The 24,670-nt window shown below is 35.3% G+C and overlaps 1 protein-coding gene across 3 annotated transcripts in view; it reads left to right on the top strand.

The window, feature by feature from the left end:
* NIPBL (Nipped-B homolog (Drosophila)) overlaps window positions 1-24,670 on the top strand; it is a 209,756-nt gene that overhangs the window by 165,611 nt on the left and 19,475 nt on the right. For all 3 annotated transcript variants that reach the window (XM_010853771.1, XM_010853770.1, XM_010853773.1), the window contains 9 exons: window positions 915-1,049; window positions 2,224-2,322; window positions 3,502-3,555; window positions 17,316-17,424; window positions 18,886-19,022; window positions 22,305-22,445; window positions 22,578-22,671; window positions 23,152-23,306; window positions 24,087-24,177. In XM_010853771.1, the coding sequence (XP_010852073.1) occupies window positions 915-1,049; window positions 2,224-2,322; window positions 3,502-3,555; window positions 17,316-17,424; window positions 18,886-19,022; window positions 22,305-22,445; window positions 22,578-22,671; window positions 23,152-23,306; window positions 24,087-24,177 (1,015 nt within the window). The remainder of the gene's footprint in view (window positions 1-914; window positions 1,050-2,223; window positions 2,323-3,501; window positions 3,556-17,315; window positions 17,425-18,885; window positions 19,023-22,304; window positions 22,446-22,577; window positions 22,672-23,151; window positions 23,307-24,086; window positions 24,178-24,670) is intronic.

Raw genomic sequence — 24,670 nt, 5'->3', positions numbered from 1 at the left:
TTCTTACTTAAAGATGATTTAGTTATGAAAATCTGTTAAGTTAAAAATAGTACAGTTAACACCCATGTATCCACCACAATATTTCATCTCTATTTTATTTAGAGTATTCTCTAACTCTTTCTTACACATGCCACCATGACAGAGAGATTTAAAAAGGCAAGCCAGTCTTGTTATTTTTTCATGGTTTTGTTTCCTTTGATCTGTTCCTTTTTTCCTTATATTTGCTATAAATTATAAAATAGTGATACTGGTTTGAAAGATTTGTTAAACATTTTTGTTATATATACTTCATATGCTGTTTAAGTGCCAAACAATATCCTCAAAGTTTCATGTTTGTTACTCCATTTAATTTTGGCAGGCTTATATGCTCCTCTTGTGTTCAGTGCGATTTAATATTTTCCATATGTTGGATATTACATTTTAAAAGCAAAGACAGCATAATAAAATAACTCATATTTATAATAAGATTAATATAAATGTGTTTTAAAATATATATATGGACCATGTTTATCATGTTAATCGGAGAAGGTAATGGCACCCCACTCCAGTACTCTTGCCTGGAAAATCCCATGGATGGAGGAGCCTGGTAGGTTGCAGTCCATGGGGTCGTTAAGAGTTGGACACGACTGAGCGACTTCACTTTCACTTTTCACTTTCATGCATTGGAGAAGGAAATGGCAACCCACTCCAGTGTTCTTGCCTGGAGAATCCCAGGGACGGGGAAGCCTGGTGGGCTGCCATCTATGGGGTCACACAGAGTCGGACACGACTGAAGTGACTTAGCATAGCATAGCATATCATGTTAATAAATGTATGTATACTGTTTCTTGGTATTTTCTAATTTTATTTTATCAAATTTCATACACCTTGGCATCTCAGTTTTTCTGACATTTAGAATATCTTTCTGTTCCTAGGATACTGGTATCAGTGTCAGAAAAAGGGTGATAAAGATTCTAAGAGACATCTGTATTGAACAACCGACATTTCCAAAAATTACAGAAATGTGTGTAAAAATGATTCGCAGGGTAAATGATGAAGAGGGCATTAAGGTAAGTTAAAAACATTGACTACTTTAAAAATTCATTTTTCATTAATGTTTTACATGTGTGTGCATGCTCAGTCACTTCAGTTGTGTCCAGCTCTTTGCAACTGTATGGACTGTAGCCCACCAGGCTCCTCTGTAGTCCATGGGATTCTCCAGGCAAGAATACTGGAGTGGGTTGCCATGACCTCCTCCGGGGGAATCTTCCCAACCTGGGGATCGAATCCAAGTCTCCTCTGTCTCCTGCAGTGCAGGCAGATTCTTTACCGCTGAGCCACCAGGAAAGCCCAAGTAATTTAAATGTTTGCTTTATATATATAAGTTTTGTTAATTATGTATATATAAAATCTACACAAGTAAGTCAATATTATAGACTATAAATTGAAGAAAAAGACATGTTTAGGTATTTTTTTTCTAGGTCCTGCATTAGTTAATAAAATCTGATCTTATCAAACCAATTTGGCAATTGTAATATTTAATGTCATTGTAGAGATTACATTGTATATAGGAAATTTATTTCAAATTAAATTGATTTTCAAATGGTATGTGCTTGGTTTTCTAAATTAGTAAATACTTTGTTGAAAGTTAGAGTTCATTAGTGAATCTATGTATATGTGATTGTCCCTATATTTCTTTTTTGGGTTTTGATTTTGTTTAGTTTTTTAACAACTTCTACCAAAGCAGCAAAAGTATTTTTTAGTTTGATCAAAAGCATTTAAGTGCATTATATCCAGAAGTTCTATACTAGACATAGTATTGTGTTAAGTCGCTTCAGTCGTGTCCGACTCTTTGTGACCCTATGGACTGTAGCCCTCCAGGCTCCTCTGTCCATGGGATTCTTCAGGTAAGAATACTGAAGTGATCTCCTTCAGGGGATCTTCCTGACCCAAGGATCAAACCCAAGTCTTTCTTACATCTCCTGCATCGGCATATTATTAACCCATTTAAAATCTTTGCCAAACTGAAAAAAATTTATAATTTTTATAATTGATCTTTTTGAAACTGAGGATGTCATACCAGAAATCTCAGGGTTTTATATATATATGTGTGTGTGTGTGTGTTTGTGTATATATATATACACACACACATATACTTTCGCTTTGGGCTTTAATGAGAATTTGGGATTAAGAATTTTGCCACATTTATTGTACTTATTAGTTTGAAATTTTTCTTTCTTCTAGAAATTAGTAAATGAAACATTCCAAAAACTCTGGTTTACTCCAACTCCACACAATGACAAAGAAGCAATGACAAGGAAGATTTTAAATATCACTGATGTGGTAAGGAAGGACTGAAACAAGGGTGATTCCTGTGGGTACAAACCTCACTGAGGCCTGCCTTGTCTTATAAAGGGAGAGACAATAACAAGATATTTGGTTATCCTCTGATACTTCCCTTATTATATGTTTCTGGAGATAACTCAAGGGATGCAAATAAGATGAGAGTAGTATTTCTACCTATCCCCACTTTTTTTTAGCATCCATTGTCTTAAGCACTGATATTAAAATTCTCCAGACTCTTCCAGTGATTGAAAATGGAAAGGGAAGTGAAAAGTAGATAAAAAGATACAATAACACATGAATAGCAGCCTGAAATGAGACTGTAATTTCTACTTTTTCCAGAATACATGAATTAAAATTAATTTCATTATGTTTTATTATACACATAAACTATAATTTTTTTTGACCCAGAATGCTTTTCATGTTTTAGACTTAAAAATTTTTATATTATGGATTACATGATCATCTCTGTTTTACTAATGTCTTTAAATCTTCTACCTAGAAGGAAAATAAGAAGCAAACATTTGCATTTTTATTGTTTTAGACCTTACAGATTTCCTGATAGTGTGTGATTCAATATACCATTCAGAATACCATTTTTAATTTTAATACATTAAGTGAATATTTTGAATGGCTTCTAATATACTTTTGGAATAAAGTTCTTTAACATGGTAGATTATTGGCTCACTGAAAAAAATAGTTTATTTGAAAATAATTTTTTTTGAGTTCTAATCATTTAATCCACACTTTTTTTTAATTTTTCTTTTATTTTTCTTTTTATTTTTTATTGAAGCATAATTGCTTTACATAATTTTGTTTTCTGTCAAACCTCAACATGAATCTGCCATAGGTATACATATATCCCTTCCCTTTTGAACCTCCCTCTCATCTCCCACCCTATCCCACCCTCTAGATTGAAACAGAGCCCCTGTTTTAGTTTCCTGAGTCACACAGCAAATTCCCATTGGCTATCTATTTTACACATGGTAATGTAAGTTTCCACATTACTCTTTCCATACATCTCACCCTCTCCTCCCCTCTCCCTATGTCCATAAGTATGAAAATAATTTTTTTAATTTAGAACTTTGAACATTTTTATTCTTGAGACTATAGCATAGCAAAAGTATGTTTTAATGTAAATTTCTAATTTTGATAGGTGCACCATATTTTTCCCCTTAGGTTGCAGCATGCAGAGATACTGGATATGACTGGTTTGAGCAGCTTCTTCAAAATGTGAGTGTTTGTAGACTTCATGATTTGAAAGAAATTTTTCAGTTTTTTTTTTTAAGTGTTTACTTTGTGGTAGGGAAAATTTATTTCAACATATTAGGGTGAATGTTTTGTTTAATACCCCTATTTAATCAGTTATTCAATTGCTTGCTACAAGTTTTCTGAATAAGTAATATTCTCTCTTCTCATCCTTCTAGATAATTTTTTAATCCCTTTAATCTAGATGATAGACATGAGATCTATAGATAGGTACATAGATTGCATTAAATATATGTTTACATTATTTGACATGTTTTAAAATATATAGAATGTCCTATAGAAGTATAGGATTAAACCACAATTAGTGTTCTTTAAAAATTTTATACATGGAAATATTTAGCTCCTTATGAATTTTTTTATTTAAGGATTTTCAAATAGAAGTACTCATTACCCAGCTTCAAAAGTTGTTAGTATTTTCCTAATATCCTGTTTATCTCTTTCCCACCCCCATCTATTTTTTTTTTTTAATTTAACTTTCTTTGGCTGTAACACTTTTAAAGAAAATCCCATACTTTATATCATTTCACTCATAAATACTTTAATGTCTGTCTCTAACAGAGATGACTTTTTAAAAAAAACCAGAGTATCTTTGTCATCTGATTCAAAATAACTATTAATAAAATTATTTCCAAACATGTAATAATTATTCCATGTTCACATTTCCCTGATTGTCTCAAAAATGTGTTTTTATAGTTGAATTGCTGTTGCTTTGGTTGTCATGACTCTTAAGTCTTAGTCTATAAAAGTCAACTTTCACTGTTTGATTTCTCATGCTGCTTACGTTTTCCTGTGGAGTGTCCCATATTCTAGATATCATAGATCTCTTCTTTCTGGTGTCATTCTAGTGTTCCTCTGGCCACCATTTTTTTTTCTGTAAACTCTTAAGTTAGATTAGAGGTTTACTGATATTGAAGTTCAGTTTTCAGAAAACAGACAAGAATACTTCACAAGTGATGCTAAATATTGTTGCCTCACATCAAAAGGCACGTTATGTTTGGTTGTCCCATTTTCAGTGATTTTGACTGTGTTCTTAATCTTTCATAAAGTCTTTCATGATAGGTTTTGAATGATCATTACCTAGGTTCATTATTTTCATTACAAATTGCAAAATGCTGATTTTTTCCAAATTATTTTATTTATCCCATATTAATTGGCAGGGATTCTTCTTGAAAGAGGAATTTTGTCCTGAAAATTTAGTTACTGTGAAATACAGTTTGTACCAGAAAGGCAGGGAAAGTACTCTATTCTTTTCCGTTACTTACCAGTTTTCAGAATAATGAGTTTTCCCTTCAAATTGATTTTGTACCTTTTTGGTATAACCTCATTGCTCTTTTGTAACCTGATTACTTTCTGTCTCTACAAGATTCCCCAGATTTGGCTTGTACATTTTCTGTCCCAAATCTGAACTCAGCCATTTTTTCCTAAGAGCCCTGATTGCCTTTTGTGGGAATAATCTGGATGCTGTGAATATTCATTGCTAATGGGTTATCATAGCTTTGGACTTTTTCAGAGGATAGAGCTAGAAATATATATATTTATTTAGAAAGAAAAAATAAATTAAGAATTAATATTTTTAATTCAAATTTAAGACTATGAGATTCTGCTCCTTTTATTTTATTATTTCTTTTAGGCTAAAAATCTTATTTCCAAAGATAATTTCCTATTGCTGCTGCTGCTAAGTCGCTTCAGTCATGTCCGACTCTGTGCAACCCCATAGTTGGCAGCCCACCAGGCTTCCCCGTCCCTGGGATCCTCCAGGCAAGAATACTGGAGTGGATTGCCATTTCCTTCTCTAATGCATGAAAGTGAAAAGTGAAAGTAAAGTCGCTCAGTCGTGTCCGACCCTTAGCGACCCCATGGACTGCAGCCTACCAGGCTCCTCTGTCCATGGGATTTTCCAGGCAAGAGTATTGGAGTGGGTTGTCATTGCCTTCTCCAAATTTCCTATTAGCTTTGCCCTATTATATTAACATTAAGATTACTAGATACAGTTTAAGACTTTTTTTACATTTCTTTTTATCTATAGCTCACTAAACACATACCATTAAAAGTCTATTGTGAAATAGTTTTTTCTGTTTGATATGCCAACAATTTACTACCTGTTCTGTTTACTTTTTAATTTTTAACAGTACTTTTAGTTAAACTATATTTAGCAATATTTTTAATAATCAACCAAATTATTTTATTGAAACATAATTTATATGCATAAATGTTAACCAATTTTAGGTGTGCAACTTGACTAATTTTAGTAATTATTTACAATGATGTAAAGAATATCACTCTTAAAAAGTTTTCTTGTGCCTCTTTGTAGTAGTTGATCTTCTCCCCCAACCCTGGGAAACCACTCATTCACTTTTTGTCACTATATAGTTGTCCCCTTTGTAGAATTTCATGTCCAGAGAATCATACAGCATGTAGTCTTTTGTGTTTGACTTCTAGCAGAATGTTGCTGGTATATTGTTTTATTCCTTTTTATTGCTGAGTAGTAGCAATAGTATGGATGTATCATAATTTCTCTGTTAATTCACAAACTTACAGACTTACAAGTTGTTTCCAGTTCGGGCTGTAATGAATAATGCTGCTTGTGTGCATGTTCTTGTGAGGTTGGGTGTTTTCATTTCTTTTGGGTAAATTCCCATGGTTGTGATTACTGGGTCATGTGAGTGAGAAACTGCCAGGCTGTTTTTCCAAAATGGCTGAACCATTTTGCATTTCCACCAGCAATATTCCAGTTGATCCACATTCTCATCAATACTTGGTATTGTCAGTCTTTTTAAGTTTAACCCTTTGGTAGCGTTTAGTAATATGTTACCTTTAAAAAAATTTTAAGACACCTTTTTTAAGCACCCTCATGGTGTTTGCTTACGTTATCCAGTCTGTAACATCTTAGGCTCCCTTTATCAATCATCTTCCATTTTATAATTTTACATGATATATTTGATACCCTTTCCCCCATAAGTCAAATAATTAGCTGTATTATAGAGCCTTATGACCATCTTAGTTATGTCAACCATTCCAAAGGGGACACAATAATTTCTAGAAAGCTCTATACCCATGTTTCATATGATACTAGTATAGCTCTCAGAAATGTCCTTAGTAAAAAGAATCTAAGGTAATATTCCTATGTGTTATTGGCAGGTTGGAAGTAGATAAGTGAACACTAGATTTATAACTTCTTAGCTGTAGTTTTATACTCTTTATATCTTTACTCTCTAGTCCTCTTTTAAGCTCGTTGCTCTTTCCATTCCTCCCTGTTTTTTGCTTTCCTACTTTAGTTTCTGCCAACAATTTAATTTACCAAAATGACATTGTGACTTTCTGGATATAGTCATTAAACTAGCAGAGTTTAGTTTTATGAAGTAAAGAACATTTTATTAAAATATTTATATAAATACACGATGGAGGTATAATTGCTCTTAGTGGTAATAAAAACACTGCATAAATTTGAAGAAAAGCTGAGGATACAAAGAAGGGACTACTGGAATTATCTTAAATCCTTGAATCAAAAATAATCAACATTCTTATTATTTCCACATGAGCTCATGTATACACATTGCCTTCTGTCCAATTTTAGATACGTCTCATTATTATTTTTGTGTTGGATTGACTTCATATAGATAGTGATTCCTAATTCATGGAATGTGATAGCCTTGGGAAGTTTTAAGTACTACATGAAATAACTTCATATTTACATAGGCATCAAACTCTGTCCGCTGACTACATAATGTTAGAATGTCACATATATATATAAAAGTATACACACAAACATACACAAATTTTTTTAATGTATGGAAACTCATGTCCCTTTTAACTTTTAATGAATTCGTGGTTTCTTTTTAATTTTTTCAGTAGTGTGTGAAAAAGTTCAATCATGAAAGTCCTTCCATTTTTTTTTTTTTCTAAAAAGTGGTTCAGTCAGTGTAAATCACTATCATAGCCTATAGTGGGTACACAAAATTAATTTTGCAGTGCCATTCATTTTCATTGCTTATGTTCTAAGACTACAGCCCCCACTTTTTTTTTTTAGTTTACAAGAAAATGCAGGCAATGAAAAAACTTAAATAGCCTACATTTCATCTTTTCCTGGCCTTTGTAATCCAAAATAAGATCTGCCTCTTGAAGTTTACAATCAAATACTCTTATTGCCATCAATCAGTGAATGAATAGAAAAATGACTGTATCAATATTCATATAATTTGATAGTGCTCCACATCGTAGAAGCACAGACTGCTAATACATACAGCAGTATAGACATTTATTAAAGCACTCTGCAGAGTGAAGGAAGCCTTACACAGGAGAGTACATATTCTGATACCATTTATATGAAGTTTAAGGAGAGGCAAAACTAATTTGTATTGAAAAAATTCAGAAGAGTAATTTCAGGGGGCCAGGGATTTACTCAGAAAGGATATGTATCAGTCATCTCTTCTAGAATATTATATTCTTCATAGAAGCAGAACCAACCAAATACTGAAAAAGAGAGACAGAGAAAAGATTTATTGTAGGAACTGTCTTGTGTGATTGTTTTTGTCATTTAGTCACTAAGTGAAGCCTGACTCTTGTGCAACCATGGATTGTAGCCTGCCATCCCAGGCAAGAATACTGGAGTGGATTGCCATTTCTTTCCCAAGAAATCTTCCCAATGCAGCGACTGGAGCCATGTCTCCTCCATGTAGGCGGATTCTTTACTACTGAGCCACTAGGGAAGCCCCTCACATGATTATAGAGCCTCTTAAATCCCGCAATCTGTCGACAAACTGGAGACCCAGAAAAGCCCCTAGTGTGTAGTTTGTTCTGTGTCCTAAAGCCTGAACCACAGAAGCAGATAGTATAAATCCCAGTTCAAATGTGAAAGAAGACCAGTGGTCCCAGCTCAGGTAATCAGAGAATGGTAGGATTCTTCCTTCCTCTACCTTTTGTTCTTTTCAGGCCCACCCACATTGGAGAGGGCAATCTGCTATGCTGAGTCCACCAATTCAAGTGCTAATCTCATTTAGAACTACCCTCACTCATCAACACATACAGTAAAAATGTTTAACCAGATAACTGGGCATCCTTTGGCCCAACCAAGTTAACGCTTAAAATTAATCATCACAGCTCTACCCTTTGTTAACTTGGCACCCGTATATTGATACATCTCCTTATACCATACTAAATCTCCAAATAAAGACAATAACAAAGTCATGATTCTATCTAACATGATACAGTTATCCTGCATACAACCAAAAATGTACTAACCCCTTTCCCAGAAGAAGTCCTTGAGTAATGTTTACTCTTCTCTTGACATCCTGTAATTTAATTACAACCATGTCAGTTTATAATAACATTTAAATACTTTGATATGAAATCAATATACTTTATGTTCTGTGGTAAGGAAATAGAAGGTGGGCGGGAAGAAACACATTTTCTCACTTTCCCTCCCTCAGTCTCTCTCTTCCTGTCCCTCTCCCCAACTTGCGTACACATAACACACACACGTATTTATGACAAAATAAGCAGGAAATACTCATGACAAAGTCCTTGTATCTATAACTGATGATGTGGTCATAGCTGGTATTTATTACTAAGGGATGGCCTGTGGGATCTCTTGCGTTCCAAACACACTCTTACGTACCTCCACTGTGGAATACTGCACTAGTTTCTTCTTGGTGCCTGCATGTTCAGTTGTTTCCAACTCTGTGGCCTTTTGGACTGTAGCCCACCAGGCTCCTCTGTCCAGGGCATTCTCTAGCAAGAATACTGAAGTGGTTGCCATGCCCTCCTCCAGGGAATCTTCCCGACCCAGGGATCAAACCTTCATCTCGTAGCTCTCTTGGATTGGCAGACAGTTCTTTACCACCTGGAAAGCCCAACTCCTTTCTTTACTTGTTGATTCAGAGGCATAAAGAGTGCATGGTAGTTGACTAACAGTCTTTCAGTTCAGTGGGATTTTTGTTATGTCTTCTGGTACAAAAATTCCTCTCTCTGGAACCTCTCTCTAGACCAGCAGAGCATAAAGTCACTGGAATGGAAGCAAAAATTTTGCTAATCACTCATATTAGCAAATGATTGATTAGCAAATTTGAGTGAGTGATGCCTTTCAAATTTCCACCTTTTGATTCCTGGACCATGAATCCTGGCTATAGACAAAATAGCACCATGTATTGGATGCTGATTCAGAGCATAGGAGCCTGCTGGAGAATCTTGCCCCAGCCACAGCAAGATATTGCCCCCTATCTGATGCTGTAACTGAGTTTGTAAAAGGCTGTTTCCACCTTCTGTCAAGTCAGCTGTTTCAGAATGGTGGGAAACATGGAATATGAGCATGGGCTCACTGCTGTACTTCTTTTGCGCTGAAGTGCTTTTCTTAACCAAAGCAGTTTTGTGTGGAGTTATGGCAAGAGGAGAAGAGGATGACAGAGGATGAGATGGTTGGATGGCATCACTGACTCAGTGGACATGAGTTTGAGCAAAGTCAGGGAGGTAGTGATGGACAGAGAAGCCGAGAGTGCTGCAGTTACGGGGTCGCAGAGTCAGACGGCTTAGAGCCTGAACAACAAATATTATGGTAGATAAAGTATCCTCTAAGTCCATAGGTGGTAGTTTTGGTAGAAGTATTGCATACAGAAAAGGCAAAAATATATCAAGAGTGCCTGTTTCAGTATGAACAAAATGCTGCCCCTTCCATGATGGAGGCAGCCTAATTGTAATCAACCTGCCACCAGGTTGCTGGCTGGTAATCCCTGGGAGTCATTCCATATCAGAAACTCAGTGTTGTTCTCTACTGCTGGCCGAGTGGACCATAGATAGTGTGGCCTTGGTGAGTAGAAGTCCATGTTGCTGAGCTTAAGTGTGACTTCCATCTCTGCCACAACACATAGTCTGTTCATGAGCCCGTTGGGTGAGGACAGGAGTGGCTGCAGAAAGAGGCTGTTACCTTGGAGAAGGTATCTGCAGAGCAAGTCGTCTGCTGAGGCCACCCTTTGGTGAACATTCATATGGAATATAAATATTTTACCATTCAAAGATGCCTCTTTTCCAGATTCCCTTGTCACCAACTTTGATCATTTGTCTTTCCAAGCAAAGTGAATGAGATGCACATCTTGAAGTTCTGCCCAATGGGGAATTTTTTTTCACCACTGTCCTTCAGGGATGTCCCAGAAAGGGGCTGTATTGCTGCACTGTCCACTTTTGGGTGATCCCTGCATGTTGTGTAGACCAATCTGTAAACCAGGGATATTCCCTGTGGTCAACTGAGGCCAGAGGTGCAGGCTGAGAGAAGGCAGTGTAGCAGAATGGGAACCATAGGCATTTTGGCCACTTTTTCATGTAATTAACTTGTGCCCTTCAGCCTGCTCTGGCCTAATCGTGTATACACCGCTTCCCTTTGATGATATAATGCTGCTTTACACACCCAACTTTGTGGCTTGGTGAGGCAGCCACCCGGTTTATGATTGATAGCTCAGAATGCATGATGATTTTGGTGGCCCATGGGTAGGCATTCAGTATCGACTAAGGCCAAGTAGCGTGCCAAGAGCTATTTCTCAAAAAGAGAGTGGTTGTTCCCAGAGGGTGGCAGGGCTTTGTTCCAAAATCCTGAGGACCTATGCTGCAGTTCATTTATAGAGGCTTGGCAGAGGCTCCAGTCAGCAGCCATATCTGCCACTGACACCTCAGTGCTGCTGGTCTGTGGCATGAGTGACAAAGCAGCTAGCACAGCAGCCTGGACCTGCCTTTCCAGAGCTGCCTTCTCTTCTATGCCCCATTCAGCACTGGCAGCTTCTCAGGTCACTCAGTAAATGGGCCAGAATCATATACCCAAATGAGGTATAATGAGAATAATATACCCAAATAAGCCTCCAAAATTCAAAGAAACTCTCTAAAGCATTGAGTTCTTTTTTGGTTATAGAAAGGACCAAATGCAACATCTTCTTCTTTGCTTACAGTGGACATCACACCATGTCCCACACCACTAAGCCCCCAGGAATTTCTTCAAAGTAGAAGACCCCTAAATTTTTGTTGGATATATTCCCCACCCTTTCACATGCACGTTCTACGAATAAGTCCAGTGTACTTGTTCCTTTTTGCTTACTATGTGCAGTTGGCATAATGTCATCAATGTAATGGGCCAGTGTGATGTCATGTTAAAGTGAAAGATAATCAGCGTCATACAAACTAAATTATAATGTAAGACTGGGGAGTTAAGATACCCCTGCGACAGTGCAATACATTTCTGGCCTTGCCAGTTAAAAGCAAACTGCTTCTGGGGGCTTTTGACAAGGATGAGGAAAAAAGGTATCTCCCAGATCATTAGCTGTACACCAGGTTCCAGAGGATGTTAATTTGTTCAAGCACTAACATCTCATCTGGTACAGGAGCTGCAGTTGGAGTCCTGACCTGGTTAAGCTTATGCTAATAATTCAGGGTCTTTTCTAATGAGTCGGTTCTTTACATCAGGTAGCCAAAGTATTGGAGCTTCAGCGTCAGTCCTTCCAATGATTTCTTTTAGGATTGACTGGTTTGATCTCCTTGCAGTCCAAGGGACTCAAGAGTCTTCTCCAACACCACAGTTCAAAAGCATCAATTCTTTGATGCTCAGCCTTCTTTATGGTCCAACTCTCACATCCATACATGACTACTGGCAAAACCATAGCTTTGACTAGATGGACCTTTGTTGGCAAAGTGATGTCTCTGCCTTTTTTTTTTTTTCCCTTTACTGTTATTTGCATTTATTTTTTGTGGCCTTTATTCCCGGGTCATAAGTTTTTGTTTCTTCACTTTCTTCTGGGATATCTTTTTCTTCTGTGCAACCTCCTTTTCTGGTTTAGGAACAGTCTGTTCTTTTTCAGTAAGGATCATCTCAATGTGGCAGGGAGAGCTCATGTAGGGGTTGATTGACTACGAGCTCTGTAAGTCCTGTGCCGCATCTCGTGGGCTTTGTTCACCTGGATGTGCTCAGTGACCAGAGATTCTGCGTCTAAGCCCTTAAGTTCCGCATGACTCTCTGCATTTTTGAGCATGTGCTGTAAAAATTCAGCACCCTTTTTGGGCCACTGATCCTGCATCCAGCCCTCCTGTTTGGCCTGTGCACACCTACCAACTCCACCACTGTAACAGTGGAGTGGCACACATTGCTTCTTTAAAGTGACGTCCTTCAGATACTTGGAGGCTTTTCGGATATGCAAACCCTTTATGGCCTGGGCAATTTTCAGGAATGTTCTTAAAGTGAGCATGAAGATTTGAACCTCGATTTGGATGATTTTGTGGGGTTTTCTGGGTCGAGTGAATAGCGCATCACTTTTAGAGGTCACTGCAGCCTGCTTATCAGAAAAGTAATGTCTCTGCTTTTTAATACGCTGTCTAAGGTTGTCATAGCTTTTCTTCCAAGGAGCAAGCATCTTTTAATTTCATGGCTGCAGTCATCATAGGAAACCAAGAAAATAAAGTCTGTCACTGTTTCCTTTGTTTCCCCACCTATTCACCATGAATTGATGGGATCAGATTCCATGATCTTAGTTTTTTGAGAGTTTTAAGGCAGCTTTTTCAATCTCCTCTTTCACCTTCATTAGAAGTCTCTTCAAATTAGAGTCTCTTCAAAGCAAAGAGACTCTAATTGCTCTTTGCTTTCTGCCATAAGGGTGGTATCATCTGCATATCTGAGGTTATTGATATTTCTCCCAGCAGTCTTGATTCCAGCTTGTGCTTCATCCAGCCTGGCATTTCGCATGATGTACTCTACATGTAAGTTAAATAAGCAGAGTGACAATATACAGCCTTGACGTACTACTCCTTTGCTAATGTGGAACCAGTCCATTGTTCCATGTCCATTTCTAACTGTTGCTTCTTGACCTGCCTACACATTTCTCAGGATGTATATAATCATGTACAAAATTTTGGTAAAATTATGGATGGTTAAAGGCTATTGTGATGTGGTCTCAGATGCAAATGAAGAAATGCTGTTGGACAACAGAGAAAAGTCTGTCCTCGTAATTTGACGAAGCACTTGGCTAAATTGTGTTCCTTTTCTAGTGTTTGGTGAAGGGAAGACTTCAAGTGATGAAATTGGATGTTTAGCTGAGGAGATTTCTAAGCAAAGGGTTGAAGGTGCAGCTTGATTTCTCGTGCCCGAGTTTACAGTCAAATAGTGTCTTTGTCTCCATCAACCAGTGAATGGCTAAAGAAAACCTGATGTATCTATATAGCTAAATAGTACAGCATGTCAAAAGGAACAAACTATTGATACTTAACAGCAAAGTAGGTAAATAATAAAAACATTACACAAAGTGACAAGAGTCTTATACAGAAGAGTACAGGTTATGATTCTATTTATACGAAGCTCTAGGAGAGGCTATACTAATCTGTATGGAAAAAAATCAGAAGAGTGGTTGCAGGGAGCCATGGATCGAATGGAAAGGAACATGAGGGAATTTTCAAAGGTGATGGTAATAATCTATATCAGTAGTTTTAAAAGTTAACAAGATTATCTGTGACTTGTTAGAAGTAAAATTTTAAGACTTTTGTCCAGATTTAATTAATCAGTAACTCTGAAGTTGGGGCCCACCATTCTATAGTTTAGCAGTCTCCAGATGATTCTAATGTAAGTTAAAGATGGAGAAAGTTTGTCCTCTATCTTGGTAGAGTGTTTGAGTTATAAAGGGTAATGCACTTAACAAAACTGGGCAACTGTAGATTTGTACATATCATTTCATGTAAATTTTATCTCAAAAGGAAAAGGTAGAGAGTATATTGATGTCTACAGCTTATTTACCCATCAAAAAGTTGGACAGAGATGTGTATATGTTTATACTATATATATTATATATGCATACATATATATGTACATCTGTGCATGCATATTGTGGGGCTGGTTTAGCATCAGCACGTGTGTGTATGATTTAACATTAAACAAAAAATAAGTAATCATATCAGAGGATACAAAAGAAATTGTTGATAAAATTTAATACCCTTGAATGAATAACGTCTAGTAAACTAGAAGTAAAATCTGACAGAGAATAAACTGTAAAACCTAAAGTAAAAATCATGCAAAATGGGAAGATGTTAAAAGAGATCTCATCAAAATCAAGAATAGAAAATATTTATCAAGCATGTCAAGGTGTTCTTAAACCATATATGGAAAAGTAAAGAGTTGAAAATAATCATCACTTCTGAAAATGCAGGAGCACTAATGTGTCTTAACAGGTACCAGGACTTATTAAAGATTGAGTAATTAAGATAGCTTGAACTTTTCAATAAATGGGACTGGAACAAGTGGCTACCCATAAGGGTTGTTTTTTACTTTTTTAAAAAATTCTTCAACTCAGCAAAGAGTCCGGGCATGACTGAGCGTGCACACACACACACATGCATAGATTAAAGGAAATCTTTTAAACTTTTAGAAGACAGTATTTATGTGCGAGCTAAGTCGCTTCAGTTGTGTCCAACTCTGTGCAACTCTTTGGACTGTAGCCTGCTAGGCTACTTTGTCTATGGGATTCTCCAGGCAAGAATACTGGAGTAGGTTGCTATGCCCTCCACCAGGGTATCTTCCCGACCCAGGGATCAACCCGCGTCTCTTATGTCTCCTGCGTTGGCAGGCTGGTTCTTTACCTCTAGCGCCACCTGGGAAGCCCCAGAAGACAGTATATGTATTAATATATTTTTGACTTTTCTTAATGAAGGATTTCTTGAGTCCCAGAAAACCAGTAACCTGAAAAGACTGATAAATTTCACTGCCTTAAAATGAAGAACACTTGTGAATCCAGAAAAAACACACTAAGTGGGACAGATATTTGATACACATACAACTGACAAAGGAACGTTGTTAAAAAATATAAAGAGCTGCTTTCCTACAAACCAGTATAAGGCAAGAGTCTCAGTAGGAAAACAGGAGAAAGTAATGAGTGGGCATTTCATAAAGAAAAAAACACATGTGACTTAAGGTATTCAGCCTCATTCATAATATGGGAAATGCAAATCAAGACTCTTTTTAAACTTAGCATTATTTCATAGAGTTGAACATTCATATTACCCATGACCCAGGAATTCCATGCCAAGGTACACACCCGAGAGAATCTTACATATGTGTACCAGGAGACAAATAAAAATGCTCATTATGCCACTAAAGTTATAATTAACTTGTCTTCAGTAGAATGGATGAATGAATTGCAGTACAGACACAACACCTATTTTATAGTAGCAAAAATGAGTTAAGTAACAGTTTCATGCAACAACCTGGATTACAGTTAGTGACATATTAAATGGAAAAGGCCAATCCCAGAAGACTGCATCCAGCATGATACCTTTTAGAAAATTGAAAATCCAGCAAAACTAGAATAACTTTTTTTTTTAAGTGAAGAAATGGAAAAAGTTCTGATAAGTGGTACTTTGAAAGTGAAACAGGAAGATGGGATAAAGGAAGGAGCACATTGAGAAATATAAGTTATTGGAGATACTCTTAAGTTAGGTTCATAATGCATCATTATATTTTATTTTATAAAATATTCATTATATTTTATAATCAAAGAAAAGGGCGTATAACCAGTACTGGCAGTGTGTCATAACCCAAAATTTATGGTTAATACTTTTGTGTGTACTTGATGTCTTGGAGAGCAAAAACAAGGGTAAAGAGCCTGTTTTCTACCCCTTCCCAAAAAAGAACAAGGTAGCATATAATATTAATAGCTGCTTAAGGTTGAGTTACAGAGCAGGACATGGAGAACTTGCTGTTTAGAGCTAAAACTGGGTAAATTGAAGTTACCTTGATTTGATTTATTTCTTTAAATTGGAAGGAGTAGGGGAAATGTGTGTGATAACGTTATTCTGATTGCTATCAGTTGTAGTCATCCACACATCTTGTAGTGAAAGTTTAAGCTAAATCTTCTCTGTCCTGTACTAGCCACGTGTGATTTTTCATTTCATTTGAATTTTTATTTATTTTTAATTCCTCAGTTATACTAGCTACATTTCAAGTGTTTAGTAGCTGCATGTGGCTTGTGGCAGCAATACTGTACAGCACAGATATAAAACATATCCATCATTGCAGAAAGTTATAATTGTACAGCGTTGGAACCCTTGACAGGAATTACACATTTTTAACTTCTTTAATAACCCAAGAATTGTATTAGCTATTCTTTATTAACAAAACAGATGTATCTTAGGTGACATTACCATTGACCTCTGATTAGTAAAGATTGTATTTATTTTCCAGCTATAATTAGACTTATCTCTTTTCTCATATCATTATTTGTAGCACATCTCTATCAGTTGGTAAAAGATAACACAGGGAAGAAATCCAGCCTTGTGTTTTATAATTGCAGATTTTAAGGTGCAAGTCAGATGTAGTTACAGCTATTTTAAAAATGTCATTAACCCATAATAAACTTTTTTGAGAAATCAAGAACTTGAAATGATGAGGGATGAAATTCTAAGTCTTTAAAATCACTCAACTAGCATTGAGGGGTAATCTTAAGGGAAGGTCAGTGTTCTCATTTCTCTCATATTCTGCCTTAGGTTCTATACATAGCAATTTAAATAACTTCATACTAAAATTGTTTGGAAATATCTTTAATTACTGGTTATATTTTAAAATATTTGTTCTATATTTTTTATTTGTGAATTTGCATTTTCAGTATTGTTAGTAACCAATTGAAAATCTTATTACTTATGGACACATTTTGATGCATTTATATTATTATTGTCTAATGAATTATACTGGGATTTTTTTTTTCATATATATACACTTATAGTTGTTGAAGTCTGAAGAGGATTCCTCATATAAACCTGTGAAGAAAGCTTGTACTCAACTTGTTGATAACCTAGTTGAGCACATTCTTAAATATGAGGAATCTCTAGCTGGTAAGACATTTTATATATTGGTCATTAAGTTGATTTTATAAGATGTTAAAATACTTTGTGCACATTTCTTATTTTTGCCTCTCACTCTGCTTAGCCTAATAATTAACTACTTCACTTTTAAATGAACTCTGTTTTTTGTTGTGTTGAATCCCAGGTTATTGTTACGTTATAGTTGACTGGTATTATTTACAGCAATGTAATAGAAGCATGGGACTCATCTCTTTCACATATCTTTCAATAGAATATAATTTTAGATGTCATATGAGCAAGAATTAAAGTAAGTCCAGGGACTAATGTATGTAGGTAAATGTGCTTATCCAAAAACTGTTCAGTATCTTTCAAATTATATAAAAATTTCTATCAAAATGAAGTTAATTAGTATAAAAATGTTTTTAAAAGATTTATAGTGCCTTCCTAATACCATTTATAATTATATAAAATGTGCTTAACCTTGACCTAGAAAGATGTTAGTAATTTTTAAATTGACAAGTTTGTTAAATCTTTAATATTATATATTATCTATCAGTCACAAAATTGAAGTTATTAATGAAAATATAAATGATTATAAAATCATAAAAGTCATAATTGTTATCTATTGCTTGAAAGCACACAAGACTAACATTACTTCCCATCCCCTAATATATATTAATCAGGAACAACAGGCAGCCTCAGTCAGTTTTCAGAATTGGGGGCCATTTACCTCTTACAGAGGTACCATTTATGGTAAAAATTGTTGATATTCTTTATATTTTAATGCAGTCTTTTTTATTTTTTCATTTTCCATGTTTACCTCTTTTTCTTTGTATCTTCTGTTCTGCTTCCCAGTTTTCCCCTTTCCTAGATTTTAAAGGTGATACTGTTGTCACTTAATGTTAAACAGTTGCTAATCTCCTCTAAAAATGCCCAGGAACTAAGACACATTGTATCTTCTAGCTAGCTACACTTTTCTCTTAGCTGAACAGCATTTACTTGTCTTAATACAGCACTGGTCCACTTATGCATCATTCCTGTCTTCTGACATTTTACCACAGCAGCATCTTTTTTCCCCAGTACCCTTAAACACAGTATCACCTCAGCTAAATTGTTTTTGTCCTCCTTTGCTAATTTCTTTCCCATTCTCATTTCCATGCATTTTTAGATACTAACCAATACTATGTTTATTCTCAGAATTCCATCTCTAAACTTCCCAGCTTTGATTCTGCTTTTTACTTCAGTCCTCCTCCCCTTGATGTGAAACTTGCCTTCCAAAGTGCAGCCTTTTTGCCCTTTATCCTTAATACATGTAATTTTATATAAGATAGAAAGGCAAGAAGTCTAGTATCATAAGGAATGCTAATCTGTTGTATTGAGGCATGTACTGAATCTATTCAGAGGATAGTATTGAGTAATTTGAATAATATTCTGTATCATTTCCACTGCCTTGTCATATTTTAGTGTCTTATTTTCTGTTTGTTTTTCCAGACTCTGACAATAAAGGTGTGAATTCTGGAAGATTGGTAGCTTGCATAACCACTTTGTTCTTATTCAGCAAAATAAGACCCCAGCTCATGGTTAAACATGCCATGACTATGCAGCCATATCTTACCACTAAATGTAGTGTAAGTATAGAGCTGTCTGTCCTGTTTTTCTCTCTTATCTAAACCATGTAGTAACTATTTTAAATTTAGAGTTCGCATTGTGTCATCCAATTGTGTCTTTTCACTGACAGATGACAGTCATTTTCACTGAAAGATCAACTGGGTTATGTACTCAAATATAGGTTCTAATATTTGTAGCAAGTTATCTACAAACATCATTTTTCTGATGTATTATAAATAAATTTCAGGTTTCATCTCTCTGTAAGCTCCTCAAGTTAAACTCTCAGTAATGCTTAATAAATGTAACCATTGTTAGGACTTAAACAGTGAGTGAGCAAAGTTCTTGTCACTGAGAAATTTACTGTCATTTGGATTCTGGTTTTGCTTTTCATTTGTTATTTTTGATGTATTTTATTTATATAATGTATTTATATACTGAATATGAAAAATAAAGGATCATCAGAGATGTTAGGTTTTTAAGTTAATATTACACTTGTTCTCCTAAAATCAAATGTGAAGATTAACTACTGCTTGAGTCAGATAATCCAGCAGTTTATATGACAGCGTGGTAAATTCAATGGCTTATTACAACAGTAAATTTTAAAATACTCTAAAAATCTATGAATGTAGTTAGTTTTTTACTTCCTATGTTCCAAGCTTCCTAAGGAGCTAATTTTAACTGTTTACTAAGTTTGTTTTGCTGCTATGGTCAGTTTTTTTGGTGATCTAAATTAATAAATTCTAGGTGAAAAACTTCAGGATGTCCTGAGGAATTTTAAAACCAGAGAAAAGTATCAGAAGATAAATACATTAAAAATGATATATAATACTTCTGAAACAACATTTAAGACAACATATTTCTGTCTTTAGGGCTTGTGTTAGATGCAGATATAAACTGATTAATATGTAATCTGTGACTAATAATAATAGTTAATAGTTTTTGAGCACAGTGCCAAACACTAAAAAATTTTGCATGCAGCATCTCATTTACATTATGAAGTTAGTACCATTATTATCCTGGTTTTACAGATAAGGAAATGGAAGCTTAGAGAATATAAATAATTTGCCCAGTGTCATAGCTAATGAGTCCCAAAGCTAGAATTCAATACCATGTCTGTTTGCTTATAGAATTTAAACAACAAAGGAGCCTTGATTATCCTCATTTAAATCGATATTTTTTAAAGCAAGGTTACTTGAAAACATTTTCTATAGTTTGTTATGCATACACACACTAATATAAAGTTTTATATAAATAAGGTTATCTCATATATATGATAGACACCTTTTTTTTTTTTTTTAACGTTTTTTGTTGTTGTTTTTTATATCCTACCCTTGTTTCAGGATAAGCAATCTGGAGTGTCCTTGCACATTTTATCCATGTTTCTATAATTGCAGACACACATTATACAAATGGTTAACCAGATTTTTTAAAAATCACATCATGTTATATATGTATCTGTCAGGCATTTTTACTAATCTCAAAACAACTGATATATATTCATCCTTTTGAATAGCTGTATATTATTCATCTTATGGACATCTTATGATTTGTTTAACCATTTTCCCATCTAATTGAGTATTTATTTTTTATTTACATTGTTTCCTGTTGATAGCCACTACAACCAATTCCTTAATAGTCATTCCTATTCATATACTTTTAAATATTCGTGCTTCTTTTTCTTTGACATAGTCTGAGGAATTGACTTCCCAGATTGAAGGAATGTTTTTGCAGTTTTGATTTTGTTTCTGAGTAGCTCTTGTCAAATTGCTGGTGGACATGTTTCATAGCCACTTTGGAAACCAGTGAATGATGCTCTGTGTCATTTTTGTACTCTTTGCCAGGCTAACAGATGTAAAAGAATGTAGTTGTTTGTTGCTTCAGCTTCTCTTCCTTGATTTCCAAGAGGTTTAGCATCTTTTTTATGGCATTAACCAGTTGAACTTCATTTTCCTTAATTTGACTGTTCTTATCCTTTGCTTATTTTACCTTTGAACTGTGGACCTTTTTTTGGTAAACTCTTTAAATGTTTGAGATATTGACCTATCTTATGTATATTCATTCCAGATATTTCAGGTATTCTACAGCTCTTTTCCTTCATGATTTTCATCTTCATTTAAATTTTTCTTTTAGATTTTAAGATACTTTATTTACTTGATTTTTCAAGTCAGTTATGTTTCAAAAAATTTTTACTGCATTTTTAAAGTAAGATTCTGTCAGTGATTTTCAAATGAATTTATCTTGAGAAAAACTAATTTATCCCTTCACCCACTTTAATCACCTGTTGCCTACAATTTTTAATCAGTTTTAAAACCTCTAAAATTTAAAAAAATTGTAATGTTAACATTTTAAATTTTAAAATAAAGGAGACTTATACCTAATTCTGGGATTCTGTGTTTTCCTCTATCATAAAAGGGGTTAACACAGCACTGTTGTTAGCACTCAACTTCAGCACTGTTGACACTCAGGACCTGGTTATTCTTTGTTTTCAAGAGCTTTTCTGCATGTTATAGGATGTTTGGCAATATCCTTGGCCTCTGTCCACTGGATGCGAGTAGTACCCTCATGCCAGTGTTATGACAACCAAAATTGTCTCCATATATTGCCAGATATCCATTGGGGACAAAGTGAAAGTGAAAATATCAGTTGCTCAGTTGTGTCCGACTCTGCCACCCCATGGACTATATAACCTGCCAGACTCCTCTGTCCATGGAATTCTCCAGGCAGGGATAATGGAGTGGGTTGCCATTTTCTCCAGGGGATCTTCCCAACCCAGGAATTAAACCTGGGTCTCCTGCATTGCAGGCAGATTCTTTACCATCTGAGCCACCAGGAAAGTCACCCTCAATTGAGAGATACTGCACTGTTATTATCCTAGTTTGAAAAATATTAATCTTAAAAATTGTACCAGTCTTTGGTAGAATACTCTGTTAAATATTTAAACACCATTGTTCAGAACTGTTAGTGCATATTAGGGAGAAAAACAGTAACTGTAGCATTATGACTAAGTGACTAAGTGATCACATGGTAAGTTAGTGACAGAGCTAGAATAAAATCCAGGTTCCTGTCACTATCTGCTCCTCTTCCCTTCGTACTTTAAAAAAGCTCTTTCCTAATGCTGTTTTGGGGTTTTTTTTGGGGGGGGAGGGGAAGCTATTATGTGTGTGTGTGTGTGTGTGTGTGTGTATATATATATATGTATATAATATACCTATAAAATAATACCAAAACCTCAAATACACAAAGCTGCATATAGTTTCTTTTCAGATTTTGATATTCATAAAGCTTTGATTTTATCCTTATAGACACAAAATGATTTCATGGTTATCTGCAATGTTGCAAAAATTCTAGAACTAGTTGTACCACTGATGGAACATCCGAGTGAAACTTTCCTTGCCACTATTGAAGAAGATCTAATGAAGCTTATCATCAAATATGGCATGACTGTAAGCATTCACTTTACCACCTCTGTGTTGACCAATATGCAATTCACAAATCATGTGTTTTTAAATCACTTTACCATGCTTTTACCTTTGTTTTTAACTTTTATCTAAACAGTAATATTTTTTCTCTTTTAGGTAGTGCAACATTGTGTAAGCTGTCTTGGGGCTGTTGTAAATAAAGTGACACAAAATTTTAAATTTGTGTGGGCCTGTTTCAATAGATACTATGGTAAGTTCACTGCCTGGGCTTTAAAATTATTTTGCTAGATCCTGCAGTGTCCAGTTCCTTTTTAACATATCTGATAAAAGATAAGGGAATTATAAGAGGTTTGATTGTCCTCTGTAGTCCATTCTCAGAAGCAATACTTCCTGGTATCTTTTATATTCCCTCAATAACCCAATGTGATTACTTCAGAAATTTATCTTCTCATAAGTGAATGTTGATAAGTTTTTTGCCTACTATGTCAAATAAAATTTAAATACAATTTTTTTTCTTATATTAGTTCTTTTAGGCTCACTTGGAATGCCCTCATATTTCTAGGCATGTTTAATACTTAGAAAAGTTTAATTTTAGTAAATTTTAATTGAATTTATATTAATTTTAGTAAAATTTAGTTTTAGTTTATTAGCAGTAATTATTTGAGCATAACAGTTTAAGAATAGAGGGTTTATTATAAATAATATAAATAAATGTTACTTATTTTACTAGGTGCCATTTCAAAATTAAAAAGTCAACACCAAGAGGACCCAAATAACACTTCACTGCTAACAAACAAACCAGCACTTTTGAGATCCCTATTCACTGTTGGGGCACTGTGTCGGCATTTTGATTTTGATCTGGAAGATTTTAAAGGCAACAGTAAGGTAAAGATCCTAATATTATTATTTAATATCCTGAAAAAATAGAACTGTGTGACCTGTGCATTAAAAAATGACTGTAATGACCCAGGATGAGCAGCATTAGAGTAGTCTGGGGCTTGGTGTTGTTTTGTTTTAATTTTATTGTATTTTATTTTCTATTTTTTGGATATGCGGCATGTGAAAGGGCTTTCCAGGTGGCACTCGTGGTAAAGAACCTGCCTGCTAATGCAGGAGATGTAAGAGACGCAGGATTGATCCCTGGGTCAGGAAGATCCCCTGGAAGAGGGCAGGGCAACCCACTCCAGTATTGCCTGGAGAATCCTATGGACAGAGGAGCCTCGCAGGCTGCAGTCCATAGGGTCGCACAGAGTCGGACACGACCAAAGCAACTTAGCATGCACACATGGAGTGTGGGATCTTCGTTCCCTAACCCAGGATTGAACCTGCACCCCCTCCATTGGAAGCATGTAGTCTTAACCACTGACAGACCAGGGAAGTCTCTAAGAGTTGTCTGGTTTAATTCTAAAACAATGCTTTTCAAAACATGGTCTGTGAAGCCAATCGGTTAGTTACCAGCCTGATAAATTAATGCAAGTTATATCTGCAAACTGTCCCAATGAATGAGATTGTTCTAAAATTTATGGACTTATACATGTATTGGTGATTTATTCTTTAGTAAAGTTTACATGCAGAAGTTTGCTTTTAGATATTTTTTCCCTTCACAGTTGAAAACGGATCTAAGCTACTCTTCCTTATACACTTTAATGTGTTTTTCCCCCTTAGGTTAACATAAAGGATAAAGTACTTGAACTATTGATGTATTTTACAAAGCATTCAGATGAAGAAGTGCAAACAAAAGCCATCATTGGTCTAGGTAAATTAAGTCTAGATTTCTTCCTAGTTCTTAGCTGTTTGAGAGGTTGAGGAAGTTTTAAAAATTTTGTGAGTCTAAAACATTGATTTACTTAAGTATGTTTCTGTTTAAAGTAGGATCTGGTGTCTAGAGTATACTTCTGGGGGTTAAAACAACGGGGTTCCATTCTTGGCTCATCCAGTGACTTCCTGGGTGACTTTCAGCAAGTCATGTAACTTGTATGTCAGTTTCCTCATTAGTAAAATAGAGGTGACAATACTTTCTTCAACCCCTACTTTATAGGGTTCAAAGTTCTTTAATTAAGAAAAGTGATGTAGAAAAATTTGTACTGTTGTGTATTTTTTTAATTGTTATTTTTCTTTGCAACGTTTTGTCAGTGTATGTGTCTGCCTCTTCTAAAGTCAAAACAGAGGGCAGTCTACAGACTTCTATTTATTAGTATATAGATAACACATAGTAACCAACCACATAGGAACAGCTGGATGTATACTTT

The sequence above is a fragment of the Bison bison genome, unplaced genomic scaffold (assembly GCF_000754665.1).
Source record: "Bison bison bison isolate TAMUID 2011002044 unplaced genomic scaffold, Bison_UMD1.0 scf7180017864331, whole genome shotgun sequence".
Lineage (NCBI taxonomy): Eukaryota > Metazoa > Chordata > Mammalia > Artiodactyla > Bovidae > Bison > Bison bison.
The sequence above is the reverse complement of the archived record's forward strand: the minus strand, read 5'-3'. Positions and strand labels throughout refer to the sequence as shown.